This window comes from Gobio gobio (genome assembly GCF_949357685.1).
Source record: "Gobio gobio genome assembly, chromosome: 2".
NCBI lineage: Eukaryota > Metazoa > Chordata > Actinopteri > Cypriniformes > Gobionidae > Gobio > Gobio gobio.
In genome coordinates this window covers 56,035,143-56,047,192 of record NC_137098.1, presented here as the reverse complement: position 1 = coordinate 56,047,192, position 12,050 = coordinate 56,035,143, and the positions used below count along the sequence as shown (strand labels likewise).

The 12,050-nt window shown below is 35.4% G+C and overlaps 1 protein-coding gene across 1 annotated transcript in view; it reads left to right on the top strand.

The window, feature by feature from the left end:
* Positions 1 to 12,050, top strand: part of adamtsl3 (ADAMTS-like 3) — a 211,021-nt gene that overhangs the window by 130,693 nt on the left and 68,278 nt on the right. Inside the window, exons 8-9 of the mRNA XM_079802035.1 lie at positions 6,130 to 6,204; positions 10,824 to 10,981. Of these exons, the coding sequence (XP_079658161.1) occupies positions 6,130 to 6,204; positions 10,824 to 10,981 (233 nt within the window). The remainder of the gene's footprint in view (positions 1 to 6,129; positions 6,205 to 10,823; positions 10,982 to 12,050) is intronic.

Below are 12,050 nucleotides of genomic sequence, written 5' to 3'. Positions count from 1 at the left end.
GTTGCTCGCTTCTGGTCTGTGCGCGTTCATGTGTTTTGAAGGAGGCGTGACTTTAGACGGCAATTTGCAGGGAGAGTGGGATCATATCCTTTCAATACTAGAAGGCTAAAGTTAACATTTCCCAAATAACCTATTGTACCTTTAAGCCATAACTGACTATGTTTACTAGGATACTCGCCAAGATGGGCATTTTTATATAATGTTGAGTGAATTTGGCCATTCAAGCAAAATAAGAAGTGTAAGAGAACTCAATTCAGTGTTTGCACGCTCTCTGAGAGAAACGGCTTTCCAGACATGCGCTTTGGATGTGTGCACACAAAACTTCTCACACATCGAGTACCAAATTGAGTTCTTTTTCGCATCTCCTTGCACTCGAATGTTTAAATTGACAAGGCTTATGTATAAACTTTCGTGACAATGCAGCACTGGCCCGATCTGGACAGAAACAGTTCCGTCAATTGTCTTGAGTGTTGATTATGCTGGAACGGGCAGTCTGTATTGTTGAGCCCTTCTATATTTTGTACAGGTTTCATTTTGGGGGTTTTTCTACAGAGAAAAACTTTGGATTATGCAACAGACATTATACAACTCAGTGCCTTCACGCAGTTAATTAACCATCAGTTTCAGTGCAATAGCCGATTGGTTTTACATTGTTAAAAAATGGGCTGATAAATATCATCGGCCAATACATTGGTGCATCTCTAATTGTGAGTTGCATCATAAATGGTAAATGGACTGCATTTATATAGCGCTTTCTACAGACCCATGGCCATCCAAAGCGCTTTACATATTACCTCACATTCACCCATTCATAGACCGACGGCGATGTCAGCCATGCAAGGCGCCATCCAGCTCGTCGGGAGCAGCTGGGGTTAGGTGTCTTGCCCAAATAGATCATTCAGATCATTCCAAATAGGTTTTATTTTGGATCATGCTGCCTTAGAAGGCGTCTGACTTTGTAGAAAATAGAAAGCAAGGCAGCTTACTAGGTTTTTGGAACAGAGCCTGAGTGACTGGAACTTTTTTCCTAACTAAGATGTTTTCACACAATCATGCTATTCATTTTCAAAGCCTGTTAAACCAAAACGAGGTAACTCGATCCAAACAAGTTCTGGATTCTTTAATAAAAGCCGTCTCACTAATAATTCACATGCGTGGCACTGACACGTAGGCTTCTCGTAAGTCGTAGAGCCGTCATGAGGTCTCCAGATGGAAGTCCGGTGATCGGATAGGTCATTCCCCAAAGGACTTCAATCCGGGCTGGATGACGGTCAGGATTCCAGAGCGTCACATGGATCTGTTAATATTAAAATGCAATAAAGCTGCTAATGAGCCTCTGGCTCTTATAATTCATTCCTTTTACTCGGCAGTGACTCATTTCTGCAATTTTTTAAGGAGAGCGAGAGAAACACAGATGCATTGTGGGAGCGTTTGTGTGATTTTAATTTTACTTGCGGGTCGATGCATCTTTGTGGAGCAGTTAGCCACATTAGATGACTTTTTTCTCCATCGTTATAAACAAATTTGAAGTCACACTTGCACGGTTGGGTTATTTTTAAAGCGAGGGCAATTACGTCTTGGGTTTTTTTATTGGTAATTTTGAAACGCAGCATTGTTTGGGCATTTTTTGCCCTGTTTACAACTGACTTGTGTCTGAAACTTTTTTCATTAGAGCAATAAATTCCAGTACTTTCTATATATGTTTCCAAAAGTAAATATTTTGGGGCTCCCATGATGTTGGCGCATTTCCAAGCCCTGTAATTGCTGGATGCGGTGAGCATTGCAGAGCGAAGGGAAAAACACCTCTTTTCCTACATTAATTCCTGCTAATGCAATAAACTGCATTAGCACTTTGCATCTACACAAGCCACTCACTTTATATTTGACCCTAAAATGTCTCAGTTAAAACTGTTAAAGAAGTTATTAAGGAAGCTACTTTGAAGCTAAGCTAAGGGTGTATGCTGTTGAAACCAGGGGCACCTTTGGCCTGTGGACTTTTAACTTAAAACACACTTTTTACAGTCTCACTGGTTTATTTATTTGTCCACTAAAAATGTCCAAGGACTGTTTTTTCCCCCGAAGAATTCTCATTTTTGAAACATTCCCACCACATCTCAAATGAGTTGTATTTTTTAAAAGCGTTCTGTGGTGCAAATGACTGATGGAAATGGCATTTTAAACATTCTTAGAATAAAATGGCTCATTCCTTTACCTTCTTGTGGCTAATTTCATAGCTAGCATGTTATGAATTTTTATTTATAGGTAATAATTCATATATCATATAGGTTCATATTTTAACCTCTTAAACTCCAAGGACCCTGAAAAGGCATCATCAAGTATATACTTTAAATTTGTAATGTCTGTGGAGGAGCTCAGAATGGAAGCTTAGAATGTCTACTTTCTGGAGATATGCATTTGGCATTTGTTTTACACAAAGTAACTTATTTACATTTCTGCCTGGGTTTGGCCTACCCAAATTGAAAAGCTTCCCATACCCACATACAGTGGTCTAAATACACAATTTTTGTGTTATTTTACAGGAAACCCTTTGAAGTTATATAAAACACTGCTAAAAGTGATAAACATTTATGATATGTTGTCTGAGCTGTAATAAACCCCTCCGAAAAAGAGGCATTTAAAAAATAAAATAAAATAGCACTTTTTTTTTTTTTTTTTTGGTTATAAATTCATATTTGAAAGTGTATATCTCATGCTCTAGCACCCTGCAGACAGTTTTGGCTGTTTTCAGCATATGTCAGCAAACAATAATAATAAAAAAAACATTTTGTGACATTGGGCTTTTGCTTTTATACCACTGTATATGGGGAGACTTGTATACTTGTATGAGATTTGGGTAGAAGGAAATTACATAAATAAAGGTAATATTCCTCCCTTCAGGACCATTTGAATAAATCTTGCATACAACATGATACAGACACAATTATTTTTTCTAGTATTTGCTGCCGTCAAGTGGAAACTGTCTGCAGGGTGCTAGAGCACACAGGGCAGGCCTGAGTTATACACTTTCAAAAATAAATGTATAGCCAAAAAAATAAAAAAGCGCCTCTTTTTTGGGGGGTTTATTACAACTCAGACAACATATACTTAAATGCTTATCACTTTTAGCAGTGGTTTACGTAACTTCAAAGGGTTTCCTGTAAAATGACACCAAAACCTCTGTATGTGGGAATGGGAAGCTTTTCAATTTGGGTAGGCCAAATCCAGGCGGAAATCCCCGAAAATGGTCCCAGAACTAACACTGTGTCCTAACTACACGCAACGCGACGCCGATTATCCATGTTAATTCGAGTTTTTGTCCTAACCAGCCACAACGGCGACACGCAATTAATATATTTAAAAAAAAAATGGTTTCTATTTCTGCGACGTCGCGGTTGGAACAACAACACAAAACAAGGCAATGATAATCTCAGGTAATGTTTATGTGATTTATTTAAAGTGTGTAATGTGACTTTGAATATCATTGAGTGCTCCCAGCTTTGTAATGTAGTCGTACTAAAAGCAACAATGGATAATTCACCTCAGATTTTGAAATTAAACAACTAGAAACAAGAATGTTCAAACTGTGAACAAACAAGTATATTCTCTGCCAAAATTGCTATAGTAACTCAGTATGTGTTTTTTAGTAATGTTTAAATGGTGTAATATTTCCATTTCCTTGCGAGTGCCATCAAGATTAATCTCTGGTGCCATAGCCTACACTTGCCGTGAGTGTACATTACACAATCTCGTAGTCGCGTCGCATCTGGTGTGGACAGACAAGTTGCTTGTCGCTGGAGACTTATCACGTCGTGTGTAGTTAGGTGTAAGTTGGTGAAGGTTTCCTCACAAGGAAAGATTCACCATTTTGTCACTTGATGCTTGCAGGAAAAATTCATAAAAATGTTGTCACTATTTAGGGGGGGGGGGGGGGTAATATCCCCAAAAATATCCTGGTTCCACAAATATATTATCCAGCAAAAAGAAAATAAATGTTTCTTGAACATCAAGTCAGCATGATTTCTGAAGGATTATGTGACAAAATTCAGCTTTGCATCACATAAATAAATTACATTTTTTGCATCACATAAAAAAATATATGCAAGTAGAAAATTGTTTTACAATATTATATTTGAATTTTTTTGGGAATAAAATGTCTGATTCCTTTGCCTTGTTGTGGATCATTTAATAGCTAGTATGTTATGAACTGTTTTAATTGAAAATTCCATATGGAAATTATTGTGTCCATCCATTGTGAAATTGGATTTAATGTATTGTAAATACTATATAATATTTACAAACTTTTGTATCATTTTATAAAATTACAGCTCGCTTGAAACCCATACTTGGAATTTGTGCTCTGCATTTAACCCATCCAAGTGTACACACAGTAGTGAACACACACACCTAGAGCAGAGGACAGCCATATTGCTGCGGCGCCCGGGGAGCAGTTGGGGGTTTGGTGCCTTGCTCAAGGGCCTCAGTCGTGGAATTGAGGGTGGAAGTGGGTGCTGGTTATTCACTCCCCCAACCGACAATTCCTGCCGGACCTGAGATTTAAACCCACAACCTGCGGGTTACAAGTCAGACTCTCTAAGCATTAGGCCACGACTGCCAGACACTTGCAGGGAGAATTAACAAAAAAAGAGAGAAAATTCTTTCATTATTTACTCATTTTTATGTTGTTCCAAACCAGTTCCAAAAAATATATTTCTGAAAGTCCTTCAAAAATTCTCCCTTTTTGTTCTACCACAGGTTTGGAAAAACATGAGTGAGGTAAATAATGACAGAATTTTCCTTTCATGGGATTCCTATTCCTTTGCTCCAAGGGATTATCCCTGTAATAAGTCTCTTTGTATAAGAAATCTAAATAAAGAATAAAAAAGTAGTAGAGATGAGTAACTGGAGAGATTTCCTGTATTCTACCCCATTCTCTCCATTACCCCCATTTCGCTTGCTTTTACAGAACGCTCTCAATCCAACCATAACTGAAAGCACTCAGGCTGCTCTCTATTGTGGTTTTCTGTTTACTGAGCTGGAAATTGGTGGGTTTTCTTTTTTAAGGCAGTACACTGGGAAGCCGCAAATGTTTTTTTATGGAGAGAGTTTGAGCACATTAAGCGTGTCAGAGTTTCAGTGTCTGTGTGTTTGCAACTCATTTATTCTCAAATGTCATGACTGTATTTACCTGCACAATGGATACTGACATGAGCTGTGAGGGACGCTTTATTTCTGATCTGTGTTTGGACTGAAACTCTGCATACTGTTGTCATTCAACACTAGAATTTTTGGTTATCACATAAAATTCTAAAAATGTGCTCACTTTTTTTTATCCGATAAACTCACATGGCTTTGCCTCAGCAGAGGATGTGATTTGATAACCAGCGGACAATTTATTCGCACACCATCTCAAATGTTGGTTTGGTCATTCTGAAATCTGTCTGTCATCAAAATGGTTTGGTATAATTACCTTTCAGGACAGTCTCTGACAACTGCGTTCCCAAACACCAGCCATCTGCCTCCGAAAGCAACATAACATGACAGCGTTTATTGAGTCGCAAGTCCCACACAGTGGCTTCCTCGCTTGCAGCAATTTCCATTTTTATTAGATATTTTGCACCAATTTCCCAGGGTTTTGTTCCCCTGAACACATCGGATGGAAATTGTGCTTTATTCTCAACATTTTATGCGATATTCTAATTTTGTGCCTAAGTTAAATTCACAACTTTGAATGGAAACATAACTTTGCATGTGGAATTTATTGAGTGGCCAGCCAGTTGTCATCTAGGAAATAAATTGTTTTGCATTTTTAATAAATAAATATAAATGATATAAATATAAATATATATAAAATATAACACATTTTTCTTATAATACAATATATACATGCATGTGTGTGTATATATATATTTATAATAATTATACACATACACAAATATATTATGTAAACACAACATTTCATTTTGGATGCGATTAATCACAATTAGTCGATTTAGCAGCACTAGTTTTTAATCGTATTCTGTTTTATTTATTTTTAACTGCAGCTAAAACTTTTCAGAAACGCATATCTCATGCTATAAGATGCAATCACTGAATTATTTGTTGTTTTAATGACCTTCTGGTCTTCTGCAGCCATGAAGACGGTGATGGAAGTGCCGATGGGTAGCAGAAGCCTCAGAATCACAGCTAAAGGACCAGACATGATTGGTGAGATTATGCATGTTAAATTTTAAACAAAGATGTGTGGTGTTTCACAGCTTCTGGGTCTAATCCTTCTCTTGTCATAAAACTATCATGTATGAAGTCTAGACTTAATATGGTGGTTAGAAGCCAATTTACACTAGTCAAAAGCAGAAAATATTTTTTGTTGGAGAATCAACATTAACTAGATGAATTAATCCAGCTTCCTGCCACAGGGCCGAGTCCTTAGAGTTCAATTATAATAATGCAGAGCGCAGTGTTTTGAGAGTTAGCAAGACCACATTCAGCTGTAAAGGAGTTTCCACACGCTCTAATTTTTGTTCCAGAGACAATTTGTGAAATCTGAAAGTTAACATTATTGGGAATCTCTTTAATGACAAATCCTATTTTATCTTAAAATCAACTGAAATATTAAATACATTTTATTTATCCTAAATAAAAATAAGCATGTTATTTGTTTATTATTATTGCTTGCTTTTATACTTTATCTTTATTTATTTCAATGTTATTATATTTTTATTTAATATTTGTATTAATATTTTGAATTAGCTTTTATATATATATACAGTATATATATGTGTGTTAATTTTAGTTAAAAAAAATCGTAATTTCAATGTACTTTTGTCAATTTATTAGTTTGTTGTTCGCTTTTTGTTTAATGTATTTTATTTCAGTTTCAGTTTGTTATTTATTTCCAGTTAATAATTTTACTGCTTCAACTTAAACTTTTGAAAATTTCAATTTATTACAAAGGCAACATTTCTATTTGTTGAAAATTTCTATTTCATTTTTGTTTAGCTTAATTTTTTAACTAAGATCTATATTTTATTTTATATATTTTATTTTAATAAGTTTTTAACCCTGATTATTTTTATTTACCTGATCATTTATTTTTAATAACTCTTATTTATTGATTTATTTATTGATTCCATTGTAACATGATTCCATTCGATAACATTCATAAAGTTAATATTATTATTCTTATTATATTCGAATTGTTTGGCTTCCTAAAACACCAGTGTGAATGTAATGTAGAGTGAGACACTATATCCCTAAAAAGAGGTTTGAGTCCCCTTTAAAGTTCAAGTACAATTCACCGATTATAATAGGAATATTATATTATAAATGGGATAACGTTCACAAAATTAAACCTTTGATGAATGTCTGACCTATCACGCTGTCATTTGTAATAGTTAATATTTTTCCCTATTTATTTATTTATTTATTTATTTATTTATTTACATTTAGGCATTTTAATCAATTTGTAACATCTTTGCCTCTCTCACAGAGTTGTCACAGGTCCTCAGAGGTATTTTCAAAGAGCTCTTCCAACATCTGCAATTTAGTCTGAACTTCACAATGCCTCCACAGTGACATGGCCAAACTCTATTCGACACAGTTGCCTGGTGTAGTAACATAGTGTGGGAATGCATATGGATTTTATATCTGTATCTAGCCTGAAAGACGAAAAAAAGAGAGAGAGATTTCCTATTACCTGAGTGGGACTGGCAAATGCTAAGAGGTTTGAGGGAACTTTAGGATAAAGCAGAAGAATGAAGTGTTCATGCAGGCTAATTTGTGGTGGCTGAGAGCCCAGTACGATGGAGACAGAGCCAGTAATCTAGCAGACTTCCATAACGGACACGCGGAGTATGCTGAAGTCCAATCCCAAAGTACCGTTCCACATCCGATGGACCCACACTCACACAAATACACACTTCCCTTCTGTGGAAAACCACGTTTCAAACTACACACACTGATATCTAAACCCTTTAACCTGCCCATTACTCCTTTTTGGTTGCAAACTAGATCTCCATCAAGAACTACAGGGCATTTAGTGGGTGTTTAACTTGTCAGATGTTTCAAAAATGGGGTTTGAATAACCTGAAGATGACTCTATCCCAAAGCTCACATAATAAATGTCAAAATACAGATAATACCTTAAAAGACTAGAAAAATAAAGAAAACAAAGACGTACTGTGTAATCCAATATCTACTGTATAACACGAGGGTTTATGAACTTGCCCTATAGATTTGTGCATTGAGATTTGAATCTCTTTGTGAGCTGTTTCGAGAAGAAGGCATAATTATATTGAGCTGCTGCCAGACGCTCTCTAGCCGCTTTGACCAGTTGTTTGATTTTCCCTCACCGCTAACACATGTTGTTCTGTTGCTCTATTTACATGAAGGATCTGCAATTATTCCCTAAACAGTGTATCAATGTGCAAACAATGGAAAGACCTGTATTTATATTTGAAATGGTCAAGATCACATTGAATATTTTTAACAACAAACAGCGTTTTGATATTTTATGACTTGAAACATTTAATGTGGGCGTGAGAGATAAAAACAAAAGTTTTTATTTCACATTATTCAAAATTTAGACTCAAAGTTCACGTGAAAATATGTTTCCAAACCATTTTAACTCCATAAAGTGACACATTTCAGAGTGAAAAAATATAGGGTGGCCCTTTATTTGAATCGAAGTGGGCATTATAGACCAGAATTAAGTCAGGTGGTTGGAAAGAGGATTTTTATTTATTCATTCATTCATTTATTTAGTGCACAAATCAGAGCAGCAATGTAAATTTAAAAATAAAGATTATTTGGTGACACTTAAGAGAGCAATTCATTTGTTACTTTATTTATTAATATTTGTTAACTGTTCATGTTATCTCAGCTACATGAAATAACATTAACCGATACAGCTTCTGGTTTTAATAATGTATTAGTAAATGTTAATTTTAACATTAACTAAGATTAATAAATGTATTTTTCATCATTGGTTAATGTTCACTAATGTAGTTTGTTAACAAAATGTAATCAAATGGAACTCAAAGGGTTAGTTCACCCAAAAATGAAAATTCTGTCATTAATTACTTACCCTCATGTCGTTCGACACCCGTAAGACCTCCGTTCATCTTCGGAACAGAAATTAAGATATTTTAGTTGAAATCTGATGGCTCTGAAAGGCCTCCATTGGCTCAATGGTACTCTACACTCTCAAGACCCTTAAAAGGTACTAAAGACGTCGTTACAAAGTCCATCTCACTACAGTGGTTCTAAAATAACTTTATGAATCGGCAACAATAGTTTTTGTGCGCAAAAAAACCCTAAATAACGACTTACATAGTGATGACGATTTCAAAACAAAGCATCATGAAGCTTCGAAGCGTTATGAATCACTGAGTCGATTCAGCGGTTTGAATCGCCAAATTTCAGCAGTTTGGCGGTTTGACACGCGATCCGAATCATCATTCGGCTCAGTGATTCATAACGCTTCGAAGCTTCATGATGCCGTGTTTTGAAATCGTCATCACTGTATAAGTCGTTATTTAGTTTTTTTTGCGCACAAAAACTATTATCGTCACTCCATAAAGTTATTGTAGAACCACTGTAGTGAGATGGAATTTTTAACGACATCTTTAGTACCTTTTAAGGGTCTTGAGAGTGAACCGTGCATTGTGCCAATGGAGGCCTTTCAGAGGCATCAGATTTCAACTAAAATATCTTCATTTGTGTTCTGAAGATGAACGGAGGTCTGACGGGTGTCGAACGACATGAGGGTAAGTAATTAATGACAGAATTTTCATTTTTGGGTGAACTAACCCTTTAACTGTAAAGTATTACTGATTATTGTAAATAAATAAAAAAACTAAATTAATTTTAATATTCCAGCTATAGGGCTGTCAAATCGATTAATCATGATTAATCGCATCTAACATAAAAGTGTGTGTGGGCATGTTTTTGTGAAATATCAGGACACAAATGTGTATAATGACATGGGTATGACAGGTATTACAAGTAGAGGGTGAAATGTGAGGATGTTACCCATGTCCTCACTTTTCAAAAGGCTTATAAATCATACAGAATGAGGGTTTTTTCACAGAAAGTAAACTGTGCAGTGTCCTGTGATGGGTAGGTTTAGGGGTAGGGGCAGTGTAAGGGGATAGAAAATACGGTTTGTAAGGTATACAAACCATTACACCTATGGAATGTGGTCCCCACATTTCACCAAAAAAACCCTGTGTGTGTGTGTGAGTGTATATGTGTGTATATATATATATATATATATATATATATATATATATATATATATATATATATATATATATATACACACACACACACGCATACACACACATCTTATGTAAACACAAATATTTATGTTAGATGCGATTAATCGATGTGACAGCACTAATTCAACCATATTCCCTGTCCACTTTATCATTACAAATAGCCAAAAAGACCCACATTCTTATCATAATTTAAATATTAAGGTCATTGGTCTAACTTCATTGTTTAAAAATATGTTATTAGATTATGTGAAATTTTTGTGTTTTAAAACAGCAGCAAGCGATTTCAATCACACCTCAATCTAAATCCCCACCCTCCAAAAGCGTGTCAGCCAACCCCAACATGCAGAGTGATCGACAGGTAGATGGGCTTACTGTTAAGAAAAAAGTGTAAACCGCTCCAGGCTCCACTGACAGTTTTTGCTGTTTACAGACCCTAACGCTGTACGGAGTCAGGTGTGGCGTCTCAGGGCACCTGTTTCAGTTGAAAAAATCTGTGGTAAAATCCCCCACTGTATCACTCATAGAACCTGCAATGTCCTATTTCAGTGATTGAAGCGCATGCACCAACCAGCCGGAGAGAAGAGGTCGTGTTCAGCTCTTCAGGTTCTCACGCTCTGGGTAACAACACGGTGGAGTACCAGAGAGGAGCAGAAAGACAGACCCTCCGCTGCTACGGGCCGCTGTCTGCAGACTTCACAATTAAGGTGGGAATTGAAAACCGTACGGTAGATCTATCTATCTGCAAGTGCTACTAGAAAACAGCAGAAACTCTTAGCCAGAGATTTGGCCTTTTCGATGGATAGGTATTTTCTCTTGTGTTGGAGTTTCCAACCTTATTTATATAAGAAATGTACTTGAAGTATATCCCTTAAGAATTTATAAGTGTAGTTTCACAAAAAAAATTACATTTCTATCATCATTGACTTCAATATTTTCTTTTTTCCATAACATACAAAAAGAGATGTGATGCTGAACATTTCATCAAAAGTGGATGATCTGTATTCACAACGAAATGAGATTTGAGAACTATTTTTATTATGTTTTTTATTTTATAGAATAATTATAAATATTTATGTATATGATTTAATGTATACAATATTAGTTTGTTATACATTAAGTTTGTTATAAATACCCTACATACATATATAAATATGTAAATAAATATAGAAGTACATATATTTATTATATATAACAAGCTTGTGTATATATCATATATTATACTGTGCTATCAAATTGATTAATCACGATTAATTACATCTTAACAACATGCAATTTTGTGTGTGTGTGTGTGTGTGTGTGTGTGTGTGTGTGTGTGTGTGTGTGTGTGTGTGTGTGTGTATATATATATATATATATATATATATATATATATATATATATATATATATATATATATATATATATATATATAGTAATGATTCTGAAAGTTTCATGCAAACTCAGCTTTTTTTGTGCTTTTTTTGAACAAGAACATCAGTAAGAAATTAAGTCTTAACAGTGGCATGTTGTAGTTTTTACCCCTTATCCCAGCTTAATGCTAGCCTAGAAAACTAGACGCACCCTAGCGGCAGCAAATGTGGCAGCAAAGTTAGGTCACAGAGAAGAAAATAAATCATGTTTAGATTTTACTGGACTAGTAGGTTACAGCACAGAGGTATAAGGCATATTTGGAAGATTTTTTTCTCTTTTTATAATACATTCTCAGATAGGGAGAGAAAGGGACCCCACATTTTCATAAACAAATCATGTCGTCCTGAGGCTCTAAATATCACA